This window comes from Chrysemys picta, chromosome 14 (assembly GCF_011386835.1).
Source record: "Chrysemys picta bellii isolate R12L10 chromosome 14, ASM1138683v2, whole genome shotgun sequence".
NCBI classification, from domain to species: domain Eukaryota; kingdom Metazoa; phylum Chordata; order Testudines; family Emydidae; genus Chrysemys; species Chrysemys picta.
In genome coordinates, this window is record NC_088804.1 from 26,315,814 (window position 1) to 26,341,953 (window position 26,140).

The window sequence follows — 26,140 nt, forward strand, 5'->3', positions numbered from 1 at the left end:
TCCCTTTAACCATGAAAATGGCCTGACCTTTGCAATAACAACAAAAAAAATAAATAATTACATAACTTTTCTGCACTTACAGTTGTTTGCAGCTAGTAGGCGCTGAAGATCTAAAATTAACCTAATTCTAGTCCACAGAGGCTGACATTTATTTGTAATATACAAATACAAACACACACACAAATATATCCCATCCTTACACTCTTAAGGTCTGAAAAGTCATGATGCACTGAAAAAATTCAGGGAGGGTGGAGGTCAAGGAAAGGTACGTTCTGGAGATCAACATGGCAGAGTGATGAACTGCAAAAATAACAAGGGGGTCGAACTGCATGAAATCACATAAATGAAACAAAGGACACACAGTTTTTTAAAAGTTTATTCAGAGATAAACACAATTTTAGGAGGAAGGGGCTGAGAAGGATGTTTTCATAGTGTTCATTAGCCAGATGGGTGATCTGCAAAATAAAAAAAGACCTGATCTGTATTAAATCATATAAATAAATTAAAGGAGACAGATTTAAAAAAAAAGTTTATTCCAGGACGAATATTATAAATATATCTATTTGGTGTAAGGCTGACCCAGTAGGCAACTCTCATGAAATCCATATGCCACATTGGCCACCTGCGACTAATAATATTAATAATAAATACATTAAACCGCACGCACAAATGTTAAAAGTTTATTCAAGGTAAACATCATTGTGTGTGTGTGTGTGGGGGGGTCGTATGGGTGGGGGGAGGGGGAGAATGCAGGTTTCCCTCGAGATCAATATCCCAGATTGAGTTAGCTGCAAAAAAAAAAAAATAAATAAACGCAGGGAACCAAATCAATCTGCTTTTGTTAAAAGTTTATGGAGGATTTGGCTCTGCTGGTTGGCGGGAGGGGGCTGGGTGTGAGGTTCCAAAGGGGGAGGCACAGCGACGGGAAGCAGCAGCAGCGGCTGCTGTTGTGGCCAAGCCAGCGGAGCGCCTGTGGAGCTGCCTGTCTGCCTGGGAAATCTTCATGGCAGACATCTCCATCTAGCCGTGCGCTATAATTGAAATGGCGCTTTTGGCCAGGGGCGGCCTGCCAGGGCGCTTTCTGCAATAGCACAATGCATGTCGATAGACGTCATTTGGTTTTAATGGCCTACAGGAAATTTGGCGTTTACAATGCGAGACATTAGCAAAGGGTGAAAAGGGAGCGAGGGGAGGGGAAACGGAGGGGAGGGGGGAAGGGAATAATTGCAAACCCCTCTCCCCCAAAATACCCCCGATCTGCATTTTGATTGCTGTAGGTTTTTGTGTGTGTGTGTGTGTGTGGTTAACTTGATCTAGTTTATCAACAAGTGCAGAGTGGGTGCTACCCTAATTGTAACAGAGGAGTCAAGAGATGTGAGAAACGTGCCCTGTGTTACTTATTTGGGAGCTGAAAATTTATGCCTAGTTGAAAATGCCTGGGGAAATATTACATCAGACCAAATGACAATGATTAAAATCAGCTTTTCCCCCCTTCCTCCTTCTTCTTTTCAGTAAGTCTATTGAAGGACGTGACAGTGGCCTGATATTCCACAACATTAAACCGTTATCCCCCCAGCCAAGGAAGGAGAGGAGCTGGCAACCCAAACCGTTAGCAAAAGGATTCTGCAGCCAAGGAGAGAGGGGGGTTAGTTTGGGGAGGGGGGTGGGAAGCAGGAGAAGGGGGGTTGGGGTTTGCCATCTGATTTTGTATTATTATTATTATTAATTTTATCTGTAAAGGTATTTTTTTAATCTGGAGATCTCCAGCAAAAGGAGGGAAAAATATCCAATTTTCATCGCAAAATTAGCTAGGGCGAGAGCAAAGGGCTGAGCTAATTGTAGCCTAATCCTCTGCCCTGGAGGCGTTTGCAAAGCCCTGAGCAAGAATTCGCCTTTTTTCCTCCTCTTCTCCCTTCCCTCTGTTATTTAGAGACGGGATTATTGCCTTTCTTCTCATAACAGCCTCGGCAGTTTCATTTTAAGGGGTTTTTTCCCCTCTCCCCCCACACACACACACACAAAATAAACCGAAGAAGCATTAAAAAAGAGAGAGGGAGAGAGAGAAGAAGCAGCTTTAAAAATAATAATAATCACAGCAGGATCTAAGGAACAAAGATAGTAATAAAAGCAAAAAACAAACCCATCAACACACAAACCCAACAGAGCCCAAAGCAAAAGGGGGGTTTGCAGATCTCTCTTCTGTGTTCAAGGTAAGGAAAGCTGCTCTGACTGCCGCTCCTGTCTCTCTCCCTGCATGGACTGGGGAGTGCGCATTGCATTGCATGGCTTTTTTTTTTTTTTTTTTTTTTGGAAAGTGCCTCTTCTTGAAACTAACTCAGATCTTGGCTCTGGAGAAGAGACAGAGGGTTTTTTTTAAAGCTACAGGATCCATTTTCATCCACCCTCCTTTGATAGCGCTGGTGCTCTCTGTGTGTGTGTGTGTGTGTGTGTGCATGCATGTGTGTATGGTTTGTTTCCTTTTTCTAAAGCATGGCCAGGGTTGCTGGCGCCCCGATGCTCGGGGTTCCTAGGCTGCTGCTGCCGCCCTAGCCCCAGCACTGAAGAAGGCAAAGGATCCGGGGGCAAAGCCGCAGCGCGGAGGAGGCAGAGCTAATTGGGTCCCGGGCTTTTGAATGGTACACACGGAGCACTGGCAACAATTGCACTTTCCAAACGGGCAGCTGCAATAGGCAGCAGCCGCTGCCACCGCGTTGTAGGGCTGGGAGGGGGAATCTGGGGTTTGGGGGGTTGTTTTTCCTTGCACTGTTTGTGAAGGGAGGGGGGATGTTTGTTTGTGGGGGGTGCGGGGGGTTGTTGATGGTTTGTGGTTTGGTTCCCCCTTTTGCTTTCAGGGGAGATCCTCTTGGTTCTGGTGGGGACTTTGTGGGTCCGTCCTTTGGGGTTGTCTCTAGGGTGTCTAAACACAAAGGGGGAAGGCAGATGACAAAGCTTAATATGGAAAACACGGGCGGTCTGTGAATGAAACTCTGGCGCCAGTCAGAGTGGAAGGTTTGATTTGGTGTAGACTTCAAACCACTCTAGGCTATAGTTTGCATTTCTGTTCCTACATGTAATGTGGCACACTTCTGCAAAATTAATACATTAGTCTGGCCAATGTTCACCACCATTGGCTGCACATAAAATATATAGGATCGGAGGTGCAGATTTCCCCCCTTGCATTCATCTAAGGCATCTCTTTTCTTGTTATGCGAGAATAAGTAAGGGACGCCATGTTGTGCCTTTTTTTTTTTTTTTTTTTTTGAATTTTACCTTTGGGCATTGCTGTATATATTTCTAACAAAAAAGCCAGAAGTTTAGTGGCCGGTGTGCATGGCTTACTGGTGATTTCCCTGACCATCAGCAGGGAAAGGCATTTGGGTGACGTGAAACTTACACTAAATAGATTGGAGAGTGCTAGGAATGGGGGGAGGAGAGTGGGGAAAAGATTTTTTTTAAACGAGAGCTCAACAAGCTAACTGCTCCCAAAAAGTTTCTGACTTAATCCACTTGCTAGCAAATGTCCAGGGTTTTCTGAAGCAGTGTTAAGGTGTGTGCAAATGTTTTATGGACTTTATTTTGTAACCCATTGCCCAAGGTTTTAAAATAACCTGATCACTTCTTTGTCTTAGGTTGATTTCACAAAATAAACAATCGGCTCAAAGTCGCCTAAGAGGCAGATTCTGGATATTATCATGTTTACGTGTTTATAGAGACAAAGGTAATGCCAAGTCTCTTTAATTTTGACCCTCTGGCTGGGCTGAATCCTACCTCCCTGGAAATACAGACAGTGCCATGAAGCCACGAGAGTGCAAGGTTAAGTTCTTTAGCTGGTTATTCTCCAAAGTGCTTGAAATGGGGTGTCGGGGGGCTGAAACGGTGGTTTTACTTTTAGTGCTATAATAGATCTGCTGTTAAAGAAAGAAAGGTCTCTGGGGGGGAAAAAGCTTCAACGAGAATCCAATAAAGGAACCAGTCAGAGAACAGATGTTGGTGCTGATCTCATTAAAGACGAGTCAGTGGTCCTGCAGCAGACTGGACTTTGTGCCTTTGATGCACACACAGCTAGCTGGCTGCATATGGGTTGAAAGATGCCCCCTTTCAACATCTTATAGAGAGAGCTGTTTCATGGCAAGTCCTTAAACCTGCAGTTTTCATTTCATGTCTTAAATGTGCATGAAGGAATTAAACTGCACGAGTGAATAACAGCATTAGTTTCAATTAATTTTTATCCTGGCAACAATAAACTTTAGAAACAAAGCACTTTTACATCCTTAATTAGTCTTGGTTCCCATCTGTAGTCTTTTAAGTGTCTGTTCCTTGATTTAACTTTGTCCCTCCTTCAGAGCTGCTTTCTTTTTAATTCTTTCTCCTTTTTTTCTTGTTATCCCTTCCAGACTGTTTCTTGTTTCTCTTCTGCAACCTTTCACCTCCCTTGTCCCTATCTCTCTGCCTTGCTCTGTGCAGTTTATTTCTACTGTATTTTCCCAACATCAACAGCAGTATTGGTTACCATGGCCTCAAGCTATGTGCAGAGGTGGGGAAGCTTCATTCGCCCAAAAGTTCTTACACTTTTGAAGTCTTTCTGTTAGTAGGATCTGAAATGTATCATCTAGAGTGTGTATTAAATGAACAGTATTCCTGTAGGCTTCAGAGGAAGAAAGGCAACACCCTGGAAAATTCTGCAGTCTTTCAGCATTCTCGGCCCTAGGGTGATAGCCCTGGGCATGGAGCTGAATGGAGCTCTTACAGCTGCCTTCTGTTTACCTTTTATGGTTAAAATAACAGCTTAGCAAAGAAGCAACTTCATGGAGAAACGATTCAGTGAAATCATCTCAAGCTGTAGCAGCATAGCTAGTTTAATCACCCCTAGAGAGCTGAACAACTGTGAGCACAATGGGACACAAAATCATTTTGTGTGTAAATGAGCATGGCATTGTGATTATTTCACTTTGCATGGGCAAATAGTTTTTACAAGCAGTACTTATGCAGTTAGCTTAGAAAGGCAGAAAAAGATAAGCTGGCTCTGAAAAATCTTGGTGTGTAATGTTTGGAAAACTAAATATTCAGATAATTTGGGAATCAGGCTCTATTGATTTTGCCGTTAGCAGCTTCCTGTGTTACTTATTAGAGCAGGGTTATTGCTTGTGCCACTAGTAGTGATGTTATACCCTGTTGTAGGCAACTAAAGAACATGGATTATTTTACATGGTTTAAAAATGGAATTTGTTAATGTTTCTTCAGTATTTACCCTTAAGATTTTAATTTTCACATCAGTATTAGAAAACACAGAATTCCACAGGATAAATACTTTTAAGATCCAGCTCTGTGGATAAAATAAATATATTACTTGATATGGTGAATTTTAGCAGCAGTTTATATTGAGAAATACATGTAAGAAGAGAGTTAATAAAAACTAGGATTAAGGAATCAGGAATATTTATTTTTAGGATTAATGGAAGTGCTTTTTACACGGTTTAGGTAGTGTTTAAGACCTATGCTCTTTGTAGATTAACTAATACAAAAATCATTGGCTATCGCAACTTTATTAAACATTTGGGTTATTTTATAATATTAATCTTCTCTAACTAAACAAACCTGTATTTCAGTTCTCCTTCTCATTCCGTCCCCCAAAATAAAAGCCCGAAACCCCTCAATAAGTATGAAAATCCATATAAAATTGTGAACTATTTTAGTTTTCCAGTGATTTTCTATAATTAAGTGTTTTTTCAATGCATACTGTAGCTGAGTGATGCCAAAAGCAGAGGATTGTTCAAAAAGTCCCTCCAGTGAATAGTATAAATTAAATATCTCTACTGTATGGGCATGGCCTCACAGAGAGTCTCAGACAGTTTGCAGATCAAGGCATTTGCTGATGTACTAACATTAAACAAAATCGTAAGACAGTAGCAGTGTTTAAATATGCACAAATAGATTCAGATCACTTGATCTTTAGCTTTCTGTGCATATTTTAAAATTGGAGTCTGTATTTCAAGACAAACGGTTAAATGTAAGACTTATTTAAAGAGAACTACAAGTTCTTTGATTTCATTTAGAAATTGTAGGGGTCCAGATGAGCCCTAATTAGGCATATTTTTTGTAAAACTCCATGAGGTGTATTTCCAAGGCAGGTCTGTATCCTGCAAGGTCTGTACCTTTATCATTAGTGATAATAGTTAGGGTTAGAACAAAGCTAGAGTTGACATTCAGCTTGTAGCTACTGACCCTTACATTTAAGTGAAGGAGTACAGAATGAACATGAGCTTGCAGTGCTCTTTGGTAGGAACACATCCTTGTCTGTGTTGGTAGACAGATATAGCATCCACAACTAGAGAACAGACTGCTAAAGTACTACATTGTTTTAAAAAATTAGTAGTTTTATTTGTGATATGACATATTTCCTAAAGATTGCCCACAACAGGACCTTGTGGGAAAGAAGAAAGCAACAACTTTAGTCATTAAAGGATTCAGTCATTTTCCTTGAAGGTGGTGCTACAGTAAAAATGTTAATGCCAATTTCACATCGACTGACACAGAAGTTCTAGGACAGTGTTGCTATTTTGTTCGCATTCAGTGCAGATGTCCATTCTGCATTTGAAGAGAAAAGGATGTGGATTCATAATGGGGTGATGTATTTCTGTACTGGAGTAGTTTAAAATTGTTATGAACTAAACTAGATGAATAGACTAGTCGTTTGGTTTTCTTTTAAAGGTGTCGAGATACATTATATTTTCAGTCCCTTTCCATATATTTTGGTATCCATGTTTTTAAGGAATCTTGTCAATTATATGTTCACTGAATGGTTTGGGCAAGCATATTGTGCAAAATATTTATTGTTAAAAGAAAGGAGAGACCAGTTTTAGGATTCTTAGAAATGTCACCAAACTAACCTGGAAGAATTTGACATTCACTTTGTAATACTGCATATAAAGCGTCTATCAGATGTTAGGAAGAGTCTAGACGTTTGGTAGCATGACTGCAAAACAAAATACCAGGAAAATTAGATTCTATTCAGAAATGTTTTTAACTATAATATTTTGCATATGTTGTTCTACACATATGTGACAGAAAGGATGGGGAATTTTATAAAACTTCCAAAAGCTTGAACAATTTTTCCATCTGTCATATATGTTTTCATTATTATTTTATTTGATTTTATTCAGTTGTGTAAGACACATTGGTGTCTGATAGAACTTCCGAAAGCTTGAGCAGTTTTTCCATTTGTCATGTATGTTACCTATAATTTTTTATTTAACTTAAATCAGTTGTGTAAGACACATGTTGGTATCTGGGAGAGAATCAGTTATCATCCTTTTCTTATAGTACCTGAAGAGTTTTTGGATATATATATATTTTTGCCCTAGCAGTCCCTTCCACATCAAACAGGGTTTTTGAAAGTCTTTTAAATATTTGTTTTAGGTAACAGAAGCAGAAATTCAGTGCATGAATTTGTAAATCAGCTAAAAACATTTAGACTCAATTCAATTTAATTTCAGATATTTTAAAGTAATAAATACACACATGTTCATATGTATATTTCTGATTTCTAATGCTAGATCATATGGCATTTGTGAAAGCTTTGTGTCATGAAAACTGTGGTCGTTTTATATATATTTCTGCCGTCGTTGCGTCCAGCTATTAATTTCCTTCAGTTTGAAAGATTATTAGTCCCTCATTATATCTACTATTAAGATATAATCAATAGTTATCAATTTATTTTGTAATTATTAAAAATAAAATCTATTATTTTTCATAGTTTGATGTGAAATTTACTACATGTATAAACTAAATGCCTTAGGTTCTGAGGAAATCACTAATTTAGAGGTGTCTCGTTACTGAGACAAACTTGCAAAAACCCCTGAATCCCAATTCACAAATTGGTTATTCGTTTGTCAGGGGATATTTCACATCTAACACATAAGCCCGCGACCTTTAATTAGAATTTTGCAGTTTGTTTTATGCCCCTTGAGGCTGACACCTTGAAATTTTTTTTCTTGATTTCTTATTGCTAATAAGCATCTTTCTCTTCCCCTCTGGTACTTTGAAGAAAATGATGCAAATACACTTAATTACAGTGGTGGCAATAATTTGTTAGCTGAATATGTGATCAGGCAGATGCAAAAATGATCTGATTAGATCTGTGATCACACTAGAAATAAAGGTAACACACAGTTACATTTAAGAGAAACTGTTCTTTTTTGTCTTCCGTTTCCAGGAGGGAAGAAGCATGTCCCGTCTGTCTCTAACACGGTCCCCAGTTTCTCCCCTGGCTGCTCAAGGAATTCCTCTCCCAGCTCAACTCACCAAATCCAATGCTCCTGTGCACATCGATGTAGGAGGACACATGTACACCAGCAGCTTGGCTACCTTGACAAAGTATCCAGATTCCAGGTAAGACCCCAGTGTTTTCAGGCTGTGTGCCTATTTCGTTTCATTGCTTGGAAATATACATTTACCTGTGTGGAATGTGAAACATGATTTATCATATATTCAAAACTTATAAATAATTCAATCTCCAGTTTATACATTAACTTCACTAGAGTTCTATAGGAAAAAGAGACTGCAAAATGTATGTATTATTTAGACAGTCTATTCATTTTCTTTCTCAACATCTTCCGCACCATACTGCTATGTTTGAAGCACCTGTTGATGTGACTGTCCTATAATATTCACCACTCTATGAATCAATTTCTTTATTTTAAAACAAACTTTTGTTAAAAAATAAACAACAGCTCGTCTTTTACATGGGTGCTCATGGATACATTTGTCAGCCAGCAGAAGCCCTATAATAGCTGCAGTTGTATTGGCTGGTAGAGTTCTTAGATGATCTGTACTCACTTATTCAACAGCAGTGACACTAGACATTCATTTTCAGCAGAATGTCCAGCACACAATGTATTTATCTGCAACTGCACATCAGGTCAAAGTTGTGTATAATTATTGCATGTTACTGATACATATATGGTGTGGATTATTTAATCTGCCCAGTATTTTAAGGCAGGAGAAACTGCAGAGAGATGCATACATAAACCCTCTGCGGTGTTCATTTGGGGCCTTTTTCTGTGAGGTGTGGACTGCCATGGAAGGAGATGCACGTGGGAGGTGTTTGGCTCTTTTCAGGATCGGGCCCTAGGCTGGCAGCTGAAGAATGTCAATGTTTTAAGGGTTAAAAGCATATGTCAGAGTATCTCATAAGAGTTACTTGATAGCTTTAGATTTGTAATTAAATCCACCAAAATTAGTATTCTGAAATTGAAGAATATCATAGTTTGTTTATAAGAATGTGTTTATTCTGTCTAAGGGTCAAATGCCTCACATCTGAACAACAGGAAGTATGAGATGTACAGTACAAGGTGTTTGGTCACACAGGCTAAAGAAAGCAGTTTTGATCCAAAGTGCAAACCAGGAATCAGGTCAGCAGTTTAGTTGGCAGAGGTTCTGCTGTCAACATGACCTGTATTTCTTCAAAGGGACAGCCTTTTCAGTATAAAGGAGCTGTATAAAGCTACATTTTTGTTCAAGTATTTTCCCCTCAGAAGAACTAGGGATTTTTGCACTGATTTGACAGTTTCCCAAGCAGTAAATGACATTTATGGAGACACCTTGAAATGCCTCTGATGTCATAAAACATATGGCTGTGATTTCAGTCCAAGGCTAGGTAGTGCATTGAAATGGTCCATGGAAAAGGAACATTAATTGAAATGCCAATATTTTAAAATTAGGCAAAAAACAACATGATTTTTCAGGAGACCATCTATTTCAAGACTTCATCTAGTATTTAATTACAAGGAAGAAATCTATCCAGTGGGGAAAGATTTATAACAAAATAACAGACGGATGTTTCACAGTATAAAGAAAATACAGAGAATATGCAGCAGTTGCAGTGAAATAGCACATCTGTTTCCACATAAAAAAAATCACTGCTGACATTTTAAAAAATATGCCCCATATCAGAGTTATTTAATAGAAACTTCAACTGTGTAACTTGCAAAATATAAATATGTTTAAAATAAATGCACAGATTTTATTTAGAGGTTTTGGCTTATAATACAGATTTGTTACTTCTGTTGGTTGAACCAACAGAAGTGTATTCCTCTTGGTTTTTAAGCTGCAAGTACAAAACAGTTATTGGTCAGACACTAGTGTATTGTGTGATATTTTGTTATGTATTGTCTTGCATTTGCATGTGCTTTGTTATCTCTTAAGGCTTGAACTTGCAACCCGTTCTCACTCAATTAATCCTTGCCCATGGTTTCGGTGAATCTACTCATATGAGTAAAGGTTTGCAGGATTGGCCCTTCGATCCTAAAGTTTGAATGACATCATTCAGTCAGAAAACCAAACAGAGGGGATATGTAGTAGAGCGGTATCAGAGCACACATTTTGTATTTAAAGAGAGACAGATTCTGGTTATTTTGTTTCATTTTGCCAGTTGGGTTCCTTCAGTGTTCGAGTTGACATAAATGGTTATCCCATTCTTTACTCAGGAGGGCCTGCTTTCATTCCCATTGAATTCAATGGCAAAACTCCCAATGATTCAGTGTTCTGGTTCTTGAGATAAAGTCACAAAACCTTTTGTTTTCATTGCTCTCTGGAATATCTTCCATGAAATTATAAATTGCCTTCGCAATTATTATGGATGCGAGAGGGATTCTGGGTCTTGAGCTGGTGTAGGAGAAAAGGATATGTGTTGCTGAGTGAGACAGCTGGTAATAGTGAAAAGCACTATTAGCCCACACTGCAAAGATGACATTAATGACTGGAAGTTAGCTAATGTAATGCCAATATTTAAAAAGGGCTCTAGAGGTGATCCCGGCAATTACAGACCGGTAAGTCTAACGTTGGTACCAGGCAAATTAGTCGAAACAATAGTTAAGAATAAAATTGTCAGGCACATAGAAAAACATAAACTGTTGAGCAATAGTCAACATGGTTTCTGTAAAAGGAAATCGTGTCTTATTAATCTATTAGAGTTCTTTGAAGGGGTCAACAAACATGTGGACAAGGGGGATCCAGTGGACATAGTGTACTTAGATTTCCAGAAAGCCTTTGACAAGGTCCCTCACCAAAGGCTCTTAAGTAAAGTAAGTTGTCATGGGATAAAAGGGAAGATCCTTTCATGGATTGAGAACTGGTTAAAAGACCGGGAACAAAGGGTAGGAATTAATGGTAAATTCTCAGAATGGAGAGGGGTAACTAGTGGTGTTCCCCAAGGGTCAGTCCTCGGACCAATCCTATTCAACTTATTTATAAATGATCTGGAGAAAGGGGTAAACAGTGAGGTGGCAAAGTTTGCAGATGATACTAAACTGCTCAAGATAGTTAAGACCAAAGCAGACTGTGATGAACTTCAAAAAGATCTCACAAAACTAAGTGATTGGGCAACAAAATGGCAAATGAAATTTAATGTGGATAAATGTAAAGTAATGCACATTGGAAAAAATAACCCCAACTATACATACAATATGATGGGGGCTAATTTAGCTACAACAAGTCAGGAAAAAGATCTTGGAGTCATCGTGGATACTTCTCTGAAGATGTCCGCGCAGTCTGCAGAGACGGTCAAAAAAGCAAACAGGATGTTAGGGATCATTAAAAAGGGGATAGAGAATAAGACTGAGAATATATTATTGCCCTTATATAAATCGATGGTACGCCCACATCTCGAATACTGCGTACAGACATGGTCTCCTCATCTAAAAAAAAAGATATACTGGCACTAGAAAAGGTTCAGAAAAGGGCAACTAAAATGATTAGGGGTTTGGAACAGGTCCCATATGAGGAGAGATTAAAGAGGCTAGGACTCTTCAGCTTGGAAAAGAGGAGACTAAGGGGGGATGATAGAGGTATATAAAATCATGAGTGATGTGGAGGAAATGGATAAGGAAAAGTTATTTACTTATTCCCATAATACAAGAACTAGGGGTCACCAAATGAAATTAATAGGCAGCAGGTTTAAAACAAATACAAGGAAGTTCTTCTTCACGCAGCGCACAGTCAACTTGTGGAACTCCTTACTTGAGGAGGTTGTGAAGGCTAGGACTATAACAGCGTTTAAAAGAGAACTGGATAAATTCATGGTGGTTAAGTCCATTCATGGCTATCAGGATGGGTAAGGAATGGTGTCCCTAGCCTCTGTTTGTCAGAGGATGGAGATGGATGGCAGGAGGGAGATCACTTGATCATTGCCTGTTGGTCCACTCCCTCTGGGGCACCTGGCATTGGCCACTGTCGGTAGACAGGATACTGGGCTAGATGGACCTTTGGTCTGACCCGGTACAGTCATTCTTATGTTCTTATGCGTGGCCACAGATGGAGGCACAGCTATATTCACACATGCAGAGCTTTTTGGTTTATTTATACAAGGTATTAAATGCTTTTCAGTTTGGCTATCAACATTTCAAAAGAGCTTCAAGTATTGTAGATTAATCAAATTTTATAGGCCCTGGTTCAACAAAGCACTTAAATGTGTGCTTAAGTACTTTGCCGAATAGGGGTGGATATCTTATGTTTTGCTGAATCTTTGATACAGTTGCAGAAAATAAAGTTTCAGCACCCTAAAAATTAAAGTGTAGGGGATAATTTTCCTGTGTATTTGCATTACATGCTTTATTTGCTCTTGTATGCTCTGAAATCGTAAATATACTTTTAGCTTATCATTTACATTATAAACACACACACACACACCTCAGGCTAATGGAAAATGGAAAAATCATTCTGTCATATTTATTCCTCAGTTGTACTTATAATAGGCCTGATTCTGCAAGGTCCTGAACATTTTCAATTTGCATTGACTTCGCTGGCAGTTGAGCATTCTCAACACCTTGCAAGATCAGGCCTAACAAGAACAACTATCAGCATGGTAAGTTCCTGCCTATACCTGCTTTTCAGTCACCCTTCTGGTATGAGATAAATTACACCTGACAGCAGACAGTGTGATACATTTCTCATTGTAATTTGGTAGAATTGACTGTGCTCAGCCCACTCATGGCTTTGCTGTGTTCTGCCATTCATAAGTTATGTGTTTCAGCTGTAATTCATGAAAATAAAGGGCCTGGTTCTGCAACCATGACTCATGTGAGTAGTCAGTGATATGAACTAGTGAATGATTTGAAGTCAGTGGGCCAAATTCTGCACTCAGTTGTCCCAGCGTAATTTCAGAGTGACTCTGATAAAGTCTTTGTTGCTTATATCAGCGCAACTAAGAGGAGAATTTGCTCCAATGAGTGAATTTTCATGAGTAAAGAATGCAAGATCAGGCCCGAAAGGTGTTAGTCACATCAGTTGCTGTAAACTTTCATAGGCTACATGATGCACTCCCTGCAAGGGAACTTATTTAGCTATGTTATAGAAACAAACTCCTCCACAGTGAGGTTTAACGCACATGTGCCATGACCTGTTCATCTGTCCCAGGTATGTGATTTGAAGAAGAAAAAGAAGCAGCAGCATTTAATAGTGTGACAAATGGGAAACTAATTAAATGACCGCTGTAAATGATTCATTCTAAATCTGCATTTCTCATTATGGTACAATATATTTTTTCCAACCAACAGAAACAATATATAAACAAATATGTTGGCCTTTCAAAGGATAAAGGCAAAGATACTATTCACCTATCGTATTTCTCTCAAAGACATTTCCAGCATTCCAAAAAAATAAGGAACAGATATGACAGTTATGTGTAAAATTATCTCTGTGTTTCCATTATTAACCTGTTTTAATGGAGAGTTACAATTTAGGGGCATGATCCTGTATTCCTTGTCCCCCCCAAAAATTAATTGAAATTATTAAGAGTTTTGGATGTGCAAGGAGATTCAGTATACAGATCCAGCCAAGATAGAATGTGAGTGTCTCACATTAATTTTATTCCATTCATTTATGTTTAATAAAGTCTTAACACTGGTAGTTTTAAGTTACAGGCATGCAAAAGAAAGACACTCTTATGCACTCCCACAGTCCATGTCGCATATTTAAATAAAACAGTCAAAGAAAACATACAAGTTACTAATATTTGCCAGCCAGCTCCTCTAGAAATTTCATTCATGTTTTCACCCAGACTACGTCTAATGCAGCCCTCTCACACATTGACACTTGAACACAGATTTCCATGACAGACTGCGAAAGCTGTGAAGGCTCTAGTATGTACATAAAGTGAACTGAAAATTATACATATTTATTTATCTAATAGGATGGGATAGCTCCTAAAAAAGAAAAGGCCCTTATTGTACAACTATTATTATACATAATGTTCAATCACATGCACACTGTGCACAGAAAAAAGCTGTCAAAGCCCTGACTTTAATGAGAGCAGGATTAGATCCCAAGTCCATGTTTACTAGAATTAGTCAAAATCTCAAAGTTTTACTGTTTTTTTCAGTGGAAATTTGAATTTCAATTTTTTTTTAAAAGGACACGTTTTTCCAGAAATGTTCTGTCCTATGGTCTGACTAAATCTAATATTTACCTGGTAGGATGGGAGTGCACTCTTTATTAGTTTATTCTTCTGTACCAGCTAAATACATTTCCCAGAAACATCCTTAGATAATTAATATTTGTTGTATATCCTTCCATTAAATATGTTTTGTTCTTTTATTTTAAATACGTTAAAAAAACTCCTCGGTTTCAGTAATATTCGTCTTGTGGCACAAATGAAGAAACATCTGGAAATTTTAATTTAAAGCTGAGTTACTGCAAATTTGCATGCCAGTGTAAGTGGGAACAGTGGTAGCCCTCTCTTCTTACTTAAAGCCCTTTGTGCTTCTTTCCCCCATAGCCACATAAGCTAAGAAGGGAGAGATAGCTTCAGTTTTGAATGTCTTGGTTTTTCACTGGCTTTGTCCCAATCAGTGTCGTCTAGATGTGGTGTGGGATATATTCTTTTACAGATTTTTCACATTTGAGACTATCTCACATTTCTGCATATACACAAACAATTTAGTGTCATTGTTATGATTTATTTGCTAATCTCATGTCACGTTTGGACATTATTGCCGTGTTAACTGAAAATGGAAATTATATGCAATTAGCAAACACTGAAGCATACTGGACACATGCTAGTGGGCTGAAATTCACCTCTTTCCACACAAGCTCAAGACTTTAGTCAGGGAACTAAATGGGGTGGGGATGGAATTCCCATGAACAGTCTGTGAGGCTAATACTCAAACCTATAGGCTAGAATAACATCTGCTACCCCTTTGTGCCCTCTGAGCACTATTTCTGGGCCATTGGAACATCATGGTTATAGATACCATGTTCCTTTCTGGCTATTCCACACTCCCTCCATACCAGTCTACTTGTGGGTCAGTGTACCCGCACAGTATGCATGTGGTATTTTGTTCCTCCTTGGAGCTCACACCTCTCCCCCAGGCAGACCCATTAAGAGGTTTAAATAGAGTAAAGAACTTTAGGCAGACCGTCCAAACCACTGTGAATTTCACCTTTAGTGAGTTTTCCCATTTTAGTCAGCGATAAAGCTCTCCTTGACCTCAGTGGAGCTCTAAGAATTGGGCTTTTACTCTGTACGGATACATATCATAGTATATTATCCAACATGCAAACATTTTATGAGTTTGATCCGTATGCCTACAAAACTCCAAAATGGGCATTTTGTTTTTGCATGGACTGCAGGACAAGGTTATTTATTTTTAATACACATTATGAACTTAAAACGTATGAACTTTAAAGCTCAAACCCAAAGGATATTTTTAGGTGAATTTCCACTTTGCAGTTACTTTCCTCTCTTACATCAGTTTTCCTCAGCTGATTAATTTCCAGCAGAATCCAGTTAAACGCTGATAAAGAGGTAGGAACCACACTTTTACAAACATTCAGCAGAGCAGGAGGCAAGAATATGGAATAAAGATTGCCCACTTACAAATTAGGTTACATTTTTGGGTGGCAGAGAAATTCAGGATTTACTCTGAAAGGCAAGTTTCCACTGAGTTGCCTACTTCCCCTTATTACAAGAAAACATAGGGAGTTCTGCTCATTCAGGCAGCTTGTGACAAGAGCAGTTAAAAGTGTACAAAGTTTTTGTTCACAGTTTGATGTCTGTGCACCTAGTTTTCTGTTGGATTAACATTAGAATTTTCACTGTTATGGAAGGAACATGCTATTTCATTCACACACATTTAGGACTAAATCCTTTGACTCTGACTTTGTTATTACTTGGGCGAAAGTCCCATTGGCTTCCTGGGGAATTCTGTCAGGTACAGTTATGCAGGACAAAGGCCAATTTAGGGTCATATGGTGCTTGCTCCCACAAAAAGTCTGCATAAAACCATAGAAAAGGAGGGTTGCACTTAACAGTGAATAAGAGTTGGTGAGAGGGGAAAGGAATTCTCACTCCCAACCTGGTGGCTTGAGGCAGTGTGGCTGCATCCTGGCAGTTGCCCTGTTGCTGCTGCTACAGTCATGGGAAGAATGAGGGGAAAGGTGCCTGATTCCAGAAGCTAGGACATCTGAGTTCTGTTGCTGTGTTTCTGACGCAAGTAACTTAACTTAATCCAGTCATTTAGCTTCTCTGTGCCTCTGTTTCCCCATATGTAAAATACTGTTTTCCAGGAGTGTTGTGCGGTTTAATTTACTCATGTCAATGCTTTGTGATACTCATATGAAAGGATCTCTATATGTGCAGAATATTATTCAATATGATCATACACAGTCAGGGCGCCACACACCCTTACAATTTAGGGGCAGATGCTGAGGTGTAATGGATTTAGTAAGCATTTCCTTGCCATTCCTCCAAACGTGCCTCTAATGCTGCTACATGGCTAGTGCGGAGCTCTGCAGAGCACAAGAAGTGCAGAAATGCACTGTGTGATCTCTCCATGGTGATGAGGACATGATTTGGCCTCTGTGAAAAGAAAACAGTGACACTGACACAATTACAGCTTGGAACAGTTGTTTTACACTCCCTCTCACTTTCTTGCAATAAGGGGCAAAATCCTCAAGCCAGCGCCTAGCCTGAGTAGCTGGGCTGGGCACTGGGACAATGCGGAGGGGAAGGAATCTTCTTCCCTTATCCCAGGAAGCTACTCTGCTGAGGCTATAGTGGTCCCCCGGTCTTAATGCCGTGCTTCTGTGAGATGGGGAGAATAAGAGCATCTGTGTAAAAGTGGATTCTTCAGACCTGGATCTGCCCTGCCCTGATGGCATGCAGGGAGCCCATGCGGAGCTGTGTAATATGCAAAACGTGTTTCCCCCCTGCATGTCCCCTCCTTACACAGCAGAACCTGCTGTGAGGGGACTTTTGCCAGCCTCCGAGATGAGAATTTACCCCATGGGAGTGCAACTCATATCAACTGGATCCCAGCGCTGGAGCTCTGTTCATGAGTGAATTACAGGCATAATGTTTACTCAGAGCATTTAATGGAATTTGCAAGGAAAAAGTTACTTATCTGGTCTCTGCTAATCATGTTCCCCCAAATTAATATTTATCCAAGCCTAGGTTATTTGGAGATCATTGGCATAAATGGGTGTCATGTTATTTGAGGGTGGGGTGGAAAAAAAAAGCTAATAACGGTGAGGAATCGATAGCAGCGATCAAGCTTATCTGATTTCTGAACATAAAATTGTATCTATATTGCGATTCATGGGCTGCTCTAAAAATAGAATTTGAGAAGCTTAAACATTCATGTAAGTTTATTTGCCAGTTCAACTTGAACAGTATATTGGGAAGGACAATCTAGGTGGTTTTCTGATTATGCAGAGCTCCTTTAGTCATAAGAAGCATTCCTAGACAGATCTGCCTGACATGACCAGTGGTCACTCAGTAAAGAGCTCTATCTCACACAACCTTTGGGAGCAGTTATGGGGTAATACTTTTGCAAGGATCAGCGCTGAGCAGTATCTCCAGCATATTAGGTGCAGATCTCAGCTAGCCTTGTCTTCTTTGTCCAACTACTCTGTTTTTATTTTCCCTGAACAGACAACTTGATTGTGGTTAAGTGCAATGCAATTGCCTCTCTCTGTCCATCTCTTTTATAATTCCCTTGCAATGCTGCTTGTGTAAAAAATGTCATTACCGGCAGGCTCTTGGTTCCAGACAGAGCTCTGGAAAGCATTGTTAGAGCTTCCAGACAACGGAAGTAAAGGGATCCAACTCATGGTGCCATCCTGACTTGTTACCGATTCTGATGTTGTAAAATACCAGTTAGTTGGACCAGTTCTTTGTCCTTCAGGGAATTATACTGATTTTCCTCATTCCTTCTCCGGCTCCCTCTACTCAGGATGCCCGTCTTACCCTTTCACAGTGGCTCCCGCTGCACAGAATAAAGATGCAGTAGTTTACATAGCACTGCAAGTGGAGCATGAATAGCATCAGCACGAGCAGAATAGTTTGAGAAAATTCTCCCACGGGATGCCATAGAAGCAACTGTTTCTAGCTTTCATGTGCAGGTAGAGGTTGTTTTCATGTTGATGAACAGTGTAAAGTATTCTGTCTGTGATCACTGTTACACAGTTACAATGGCTTTATACTCAAAACAAAGGGGATTCTCCTTTATTGATTTTTCTCTTTTAATGCTGTGCATCCAGCACACTCAACATCCCATGTGGAGGAGTTATGTAACGATGAAGCTACAGTGGCATTCCATTGGAAATCATATCCTGAGGTCAGAGTCAACTACTGTAAAATTGCAGTAAAGTGGTGCTACTTCTTGATATTTGGACTTTAAATGTATTTCACTGCCATTTGTCCACACAAGTCAAGTTTTGATTTATACAGACCCTATTATGGCATGCAGACAAAGTCTACTTAGAGTAATATTTCATTAACTCCTTAGAATGTTTGTAAAATACACTCTCTGGACTATGAAGATGAGAGGTATGTTTTGTAAGGAGCATAATATGAAATGAATTTGTCTCTAGGCTTCGCTTAATTATTTTAATGATCCCACTGGTGATTACTATAGGTGTCTTTCTGTGTATATATATTGTGACCTACATGAATGTGTTCATTTATGAAAGCTAAGATTTAAAAAGCTATTGGGCCGTATTCATTCATGGAGTAACTCTACTGAAGTAAATGGAGGTAAGCCAGGAATGAATTTGGTCCATTGGGCCAAATCTTGGTCCCACTGAAGTCAATGGGAGTTTTGCCATTGTCTCTGGACTGTCATAGGACTCTCTGTTGCTTTTTCAATGGGACCAGGATTTGTCCCATTTATTTAAAAAAAAATCCTGTGTAGAAGAAAATAAACAGAACTTGGAAATTAGATTAAGGTGCTGCTTTTGGCTACAGCGGTTGTCATAACGAAAGTTTTAGATGTGCGGCTAAAAGGAATTGTGTCCTGAAGGTTACATAAACTTTACCCCTGTATAACACAATTGACTTTAGTGGAGTTACTCCAAATTTACTCCAGTATAAGTGAAATCAGAATCAGGCCCAGTGTATTCATGGGTTAATAAAACCTTTAAAAGGAAAATGCATATTTCAGTTGAATAAATATGTAGGCATGCCAGACACAAGATTTAAATAATGAAAGAGTTTGAGAGTATAGATCTATTGAGCACTTAGTCACAACATTCTGTACAGAGTAGGCTTTAGCTAACACAGCTAAAGCAACATTAACCCCTACGTTACTGATTTGGGCAGATTTCCCTACCATATGAATTTAATAATAAATTGATAACAATAGCTATCCCTCATACATACATGCTAGCATTTTACATTGTCAAAGGACTTTACTAACATTAAGTAATTACTCCTGACGCCCCTTATCTGATATCTCAGGAGGTAACTATTATTGAACTACATTCATCCCTAGTACAGCTCCATTGACATCAATAGTTACATAAGGAATGAATATGGCCCACTATCTCCGTTTTACAGATGGGGACACAGTAGAGCAGGAATTAGATCTCAAGAGTTACTGACTTCCAACACCTGCTCAATCCATGTAGGTCACCCTCTCTGGCTTCTAATCTTTGATTCTTCATTATTTTTTCATATTCAAAATTCAGTGTTTCCTTGATTTGTTCTTATTTGCAATTTTCTCAAGCAATATGGTCATTAGCCTAGCATGTATGCACTCTCACTCTGTATTGGTGTGATTACAGTCTGCCTGTTAGAGCTGGTGCACAGGATACATAGGCTAGGCAGAGGTATTCTAGGGTTCACGTGTACTGTGTTGCTTTCACTCTACTGCAGTATGGTATGAGTTCAAAGGCTAAAATTGCTGCTTTTTTATCTGCTGAGGACCACATAAAGCAATATCTGAAAGGAATCCTGCACATGGATAGTGGAAGGCTATTATGCAGCAAATGTTGATACACATACACAGAAAGGATCGGTTGGCAAGAATTGGAAAAATGAAATTTGCAACGTAAAGCTGAAACGATGAAGGAATCACAGTCCAAAGGGCAGGCTCCTGTTACGTCTGTGTTCTAATGGAGTGCAGATGCTACCCAGTGCTGGCAGGTAATCCATTTAGAACTATAGAAGCTTTTGCAGCAGCAAATCTCTCTCTTGGGAAAGTAGATAATGAAAAACTCAGGGAATCTTTAACATTTTTGGTGTCATACTGTTCTGCAGGTGTTTTACCTTCCACCGGCCAATGAATTGCACCAGTATTATCTACACCAAAGGCTAAAGCTTTGCATTTGGGAAAGGTGAAAGATGTTGGAGGCACTGGCCAGATTTGGCACTCACGTAAATCCCATATAACCTCACTGACACAAAATCATGATTGGTGTCATTCTACTATAATGGAGTTACACCAGGGAGGAATTTGGCCCATTGATGTCACTGTGGTTGTGTGGGTATGAATGAGGGCAGAGTTTGGGCCACTAAACTTATGTTATAATTGAATAAAGAAAAGATTTAAAAAAATCCAGTGTTGGTTTGTAAGAAAACCCCAACGAATAAGCACATTTTTTTTTACCATTTTAATGTTAATTATATTTATTTGGGGAGAAAGGGTTGATGGTTAAATGATGTCCCTGATTCTGCTCCTAATTAAGTCAAAGGAAGTTTTACCCTTGATTTCAGTGGGACCAGAATCAAACCCATGCATCTATTGTTTCATGTTAAGAATGAACAACTCAGTAACACTGAAATGGCCAAGCAGTGAGATTCTGCTCTCAGTTACGTGGAGTAGATCTGGAATAACTCCACTCAGGCCAATGGCTCAAGGCTTTTTTTACTTGATTTCTTTCAAGTTTCATCAAGTTGAAGAATGGGAGCCACATCTCTTAAGTAGCAGATCTATTGTAGTCTTCCTTCCTTAGTGACCCTGCCCTGTATATGACCCTGCCTACCAACAGCTCACAGAAGGAGGGTCTTTCTTTTTTCTGGAGTGTAGCCATGGCACACCTCTCACGACCCCTCCCTTTCATTGACTAAGTTCCCCCCTCTCATCCTGCAGTAGTAACAAAAAAAAAATCCATTGGTTTGTGTCTGTCATCCGCTGTCCGCTCAGATTCCCAAATAAAATGATCCTAGACACACTGGATGTGGAAATAAGGACCATGTTGGTTGTATTCCCTCTCCAGACTGTGATATTACAGATCATTCTGGACATGTTCATTTTCTTTAGGTGAACAGTTGGAAAAAAATTCAATACAACTTAACCAAATGTAAAAATAAATAGGAGCATTATTAATTTACCAACTTAACTCTGATTCAGAAATATAGATGGCTAGGGATAGACTCAGCTTTCGGATCACATGTATGTAGCACCAATGAGCAGAGAACAGTAGCCATGTTCAGCCATCTGGTGTCTGCAGTAAGTGGAGCTACAGTTCTTATGGAATTCTCTGGGCTAAACTGGGATAAAATAGGGACACAAATGGAGGTGTGTGTTACATGTTGGGCATAGCCTAATGTAACATGCACATTTGGTGTTCAGGAGTTGTGCAGAATTAGTATCAATTACACACCAAAAGGATGAACGGATGGACTGCAGCAAAAGCAACTAAGGGAGAGAATGTAAGTTAAAGCATGTTTTCCTACTTTAATACCATCCTTAGAATCCTAGCTTACCAAATTGGTGTCCCATGCACTTGTTTTGCCCACCCACTGAATGCCCAGTGAATGCGAGTTATAGTGCTCTTCCGCTGCACTGCTTTTGTGACTGACTGACAGCCACCTCTGCACCCAGATACCTAAGTGTAAGTCCCATTTACATCACAGGGACTTGTACTTGTGCAACTGAGGCAGAATTGGGCTCAACATGTAAAATTACATTTATCCCCCCCCCCACTGAATTTGGCCCCATATATAACTGAGTTGCTACTGGAAATCTCTGAGAGTTTATGCCCTGCTATGCTGAAAAGCATCATAGGAGAAAGTTGCTCCTCTAGTGTATCTGTGCTCAAAGAATCAGAAAAAGGTATATGGCTTGATTAAAAATGGAAGGCTCTAGCCTTATGCACCAGCCATACCCATACTCCTGCCTGAAGCTAGCATATCAGGAGAACATTTACTCAGCACCGTTTACTTGTTGAAATAAGCAGCTCCGTGCAGCTCCTAGAATCCAGTCCCTTCCGCCTGCTAGGCAGCAAAACTGCACCGGGCAGAACTAGGGTTCTTGTACACCTGCAGGGGATGGGCAGGGACAGGACTTGCACCAGTTAGGTACACAAGGTGAAATCTTGGCACCACTGAAATGGGAGATTTGCCAATGACTTCACTGGGGCAAAGATTTCACTCACAGCTCCCATTAACATTAAAACAAAACTAATATCTTCATGTTCCCCAGCTTCCCAAAGGGCCCAGCAGTACCGTGTTAATGGAAGCTGTGTGTAAATCTTCCAGTCAGCTTTGAGAATCTTAATCATAATGTTTAATTATCTCCTGCTTGGATGAAAGTTTCTGTAGTAAAAAAGAAGAAAGTTAACCTGGTTTTGGAGACACTACAGATGCAGCTTGCTATTCTTTGGGTGTATGTTCTGGGCCTTTATTGCTCCAGATTGGTTTATTTAAAGGAATAGCAGTAATTGGTTTGTAAGAGGCAGGAATGCTTTGTTTGAATTGTGCATCTTCAAATGTATCCTGTCAGGTGCTGAGTGCCCTCAGCTGCCACAGAATTTGAATGGAGATGCAATTCCTGCAGGATAGGGCCCTCTGGAGACTAGGGAATGTGAAGATGGTAGTTAGAGGATTTGTTTGTTTTTTTTTAAAAATCACTCCAATACTGATTTTTACACCCCATATTTAGAGTAAATTCTCTGTTAATGAAACATAAAAGACAAAGAACTCTCATGAGGATCAAAGTGGAGCAGTGGGGACAGTGACATTTAAAATGATATTTTTAACAAATATAAGGGTTTGTTTTTTTTAATCTTTACTAATTCCTTGAATAAAAGTGCAGTTAGGATTGAATTAAAAAGAGTCAAAGAGAGCAAAAAGATCAGACTCTTATATTGGAAAAAGCAATTTTGTTGGAAATCAAAATATCACATACTTAGTCATTTGAATTTTAAACTGATAAATTTAAAAGGAAAAAATAAGATGAATGATCACATGTACCTATTATACACATACCATAAAAGCAGAACTCCGCTGGAGCTGCTGGATTCTATCCCCCTTACTCTTCCTGACTAGTACCTTACTCTCCAAACACTCCTACTGAAAGTAATGGGGCTACTTCCAGAGAAACGTTCTAGTCAGCGGGAGTAAGGGTAGAAGAATTGTTAATTTACATTACACTTTGCAAACATAGAGCCAGATTCTGATCACAGTTACACCAGTGTAAATCCAAAGTAACTCCAATTCTATCCATTGAGTACACCAGCATAACTGTAATCAGAATCTGACTGACAGAGTAAATCATGTTCTTTGCCCTAAAGATCTAATAGTGTAGGGCCCAGTCTTGCAGCCCTTATTCCCTTAAGGGCAGTTCTTCCAGAAGTAGATATGACAGGCCACATTCTGCAGTCCATAACACCAGTACAACTTCATAGAAACCAGCAACGTTTTACCAGTGTGAATTAGAGTAGAATATGGCTGTTGTTTTAAACAATACTACTAGTGTGAGTGAAGCCCACCCAGCTAAGTTAGGGTTGCTGAAACAGGGCTCAAGGGGGTTGTTAAATAGATGTAGGTCATTGGTTTGAGTAGGGCCCTTAAGTAGTGCCAGACTGCTTTATGTGGCTGTTCAGTGATCTTCAGTAGATGAAATAAGTGGATGGTCTTAATCCAGTTCTCAGTGGACTTGTGTCCACGTCACAGAAACCTCTATGATAACTGACATCCTTACAGCAAGGACAGAATGGACCTGAAAACTGAACAACTATTTTATCCCCATAAGTGGTCTGTCCAAGCCAGGGCTGAGGCATCGTGGAAGTGCAAGGTGGGATTGCTTGCACGACTGTAGCCCAAACTGTAATGCACCTCCTCTGTGGCTTAACAAAAGGACGTTATCATTAGTTCATTTAATAAATACATTTGTATAGTAATAAAAAATAATATTTTGGAATAAGCAGATCGTTTTCCTGGGTTAGATATACTTTCTAACCCATAAGTGGTTGAGCCCTAAGTGAGCTACAGGGGAGGAGAGGGTGACTATGCATATATTACTAAGATACAACTTAACCCATACAACACATTTATTTAAGTATCAGTGAAAAATGGAGGGTAGTTTTTCACTTTCCCTGTTATGAAGATTATCTAGAATCGTGGAATGATGCTAGCAATGTGCAGAGGACAGAACTTTTATGGAGACATGCAACTTCTCCCTGTAGTTCAGAGTTATACTTTCTTTTGCTTAGAGTGCAAATGTAATTGATGTCTGAAAGCTAAATGAATATAGCAGAAATATGGGGTATATACAGAATGTGTGCCTTTCTGTCTGTTGGTTTCTCTGCTTATCCAGTTTGTCAGTATGGTTACACACTGAAAGGAATGAAAAAGTCCATAATACAGCAATTAACTTACTACCAACTGTTTGTTTAGGGAAGTTTTTTTTATAGCTGATAAAATAAACTCGTAAATATACAATATCTAGTTTAACAAGGCTTTAGGCCTGAATTTGCCACCTTTACTTACGTGAAGTGGTGCTTTATTTTGTAAATAGTCCCACTGCTTACTGCATGCATGAGTAAAGAGGGAAGAATCAGGCCCTTAAAGAACAAATATACTATTGTTCAATTTACAAACATCTGAAATAAATTCCTGATGAATAGCTAATTCTAAAGGGCCTAATTCTGATCTCACACTGATGTAAATTAGGAGTGAAGCCAGTAGATTTACAACAGGGTAAACCTGGTGGAAATGAGATCAGAACTGGACTCTCAACTAACTTTAAAAAGAGACTGTTTTCCCTTGAACTCTGGTCCTTTAGCCATAACTTCTCTCACTTTGCTTCTTCCTTGCACCCCCAAAAAGGCACAGGTATAAAAAAAAATCATCCTAGAACCTTAAGAATTACTTAGCTTGGTGAATGGTAATGGCTACATTGGATTATTGACTTTTAAAAATACATGTTGATAGTATACCAGCTCTGATCTATTGCAAAAATAGATATTCTTGCCTGCACAGCAAAATATAAAGTATTAAATCTAGGTAATAGTAATAGATCCAGTAGTTCCTCTAGGTGCTTAATAGTTAATGAGTGTAATATCCTTCAAAAGCACTCCAATGTGAGCATATGGCTCAAAAAACTCCTATGGCATTCCAGCATCAAAGTTAAAAGGCAAGAACACAGTGTTATAGAAATTAGAGATGGATAAACCGCTTAGCTTGTAAGTTGTCTTGTCCTCCTCCCTGAACTGTACAGAATATTCTCCGGTGCTTTGTCCAAGTCCGTTTTAAATAATGAAAGATAAATGTTCTTGGGTTACATATTTTAAAAAAGCCTAAATTTTGTATCTACAAATCAGATTCCGTATTTAGACATTTACATTTGGCCATTTATGTCCGGAGTTTTTTATAGATGGGATTTTTAAAAGTGCCTATGACATAGGCTCTCAAATCGCATTGAATTCCAATAGAACTTGTGCATCTAACCCAAAATTGTGGAATCACAATGAGAGGCTGAGTTTGAGATTCTTGAAAGTATGGCCCTAAATTAACTAAGCATATTTGCTTACAGGAGAAGGAGGTAAGCTAAACCAAGTGGATGCTGGCGGCAGTGAGTGCACAATGGGTATCAGTGGCTATATAGCATTTGCCACTTTCCCTCCAGTCTCAAGAAAGCCT

General features: G+C 39.2%; 1 protein-coding gene and 1 long non-coding RNA gene across 18 annotated transcripts in view; one reads left to right on the plus strand and one right to left on the minus strand.

Annotated features, from left to right (window-relative positions):
- Positions 1 to 358: 358 nt before the first annotated feature.
- LOC112059382 (uncharacterized) lies at positions 359 to 2,274 on the minus strand. Its single transcript, XR_002888667.3, has 2 exons — positions 2,141 to 2,274; positions 359 to 455 (listed from the first exon to the last, which is right to left on the minus strand). It is a non-coding gene; the product is annotated as an uncharacterized LOC112059382 (long non-coding RNA).
- Positions 904 to 26,140, plus strand: part of KCTD15 (potassium channel tetramerization domain containing 15) — a 57,022-nt gene continuing 31,785 nt past the window's right edge. Inside the window, exons 1-4 of one of the 17 annotated variants that reach the window (XM_008167015.4) lie at positions 904 to 1,026; positions 1,513 to 1,645; positions 3,630 to 3,813; positions 8,213 to 8,388. In XM_008167015.4, the coding sequence (XP_008165237.1) occupies positions 3,793 to 3,813; positions 8,213 to 8,388 (197 nt within the window). In that variant the 5' untranslated portion in view covers positions 904 to 1,026; positions 1,513 to 1,645; positions 3,630 to 3,792. Of the gene's footprint in view, positions 1,274 to 1,512; positions 1,646 to 1,682; positions 3,548 to 3,612; positions 3,814 to 4,406; positions 4,535 to 6,483; positions 6,624 to 8,212; positions 8,389 to 26,140 lie in introns of those variants that run through there. The other 16 variants (XM_065567215.1, XM_065567213.1, XM_065567218.1 and 13 more) reach the window with 16 other exon arrangements.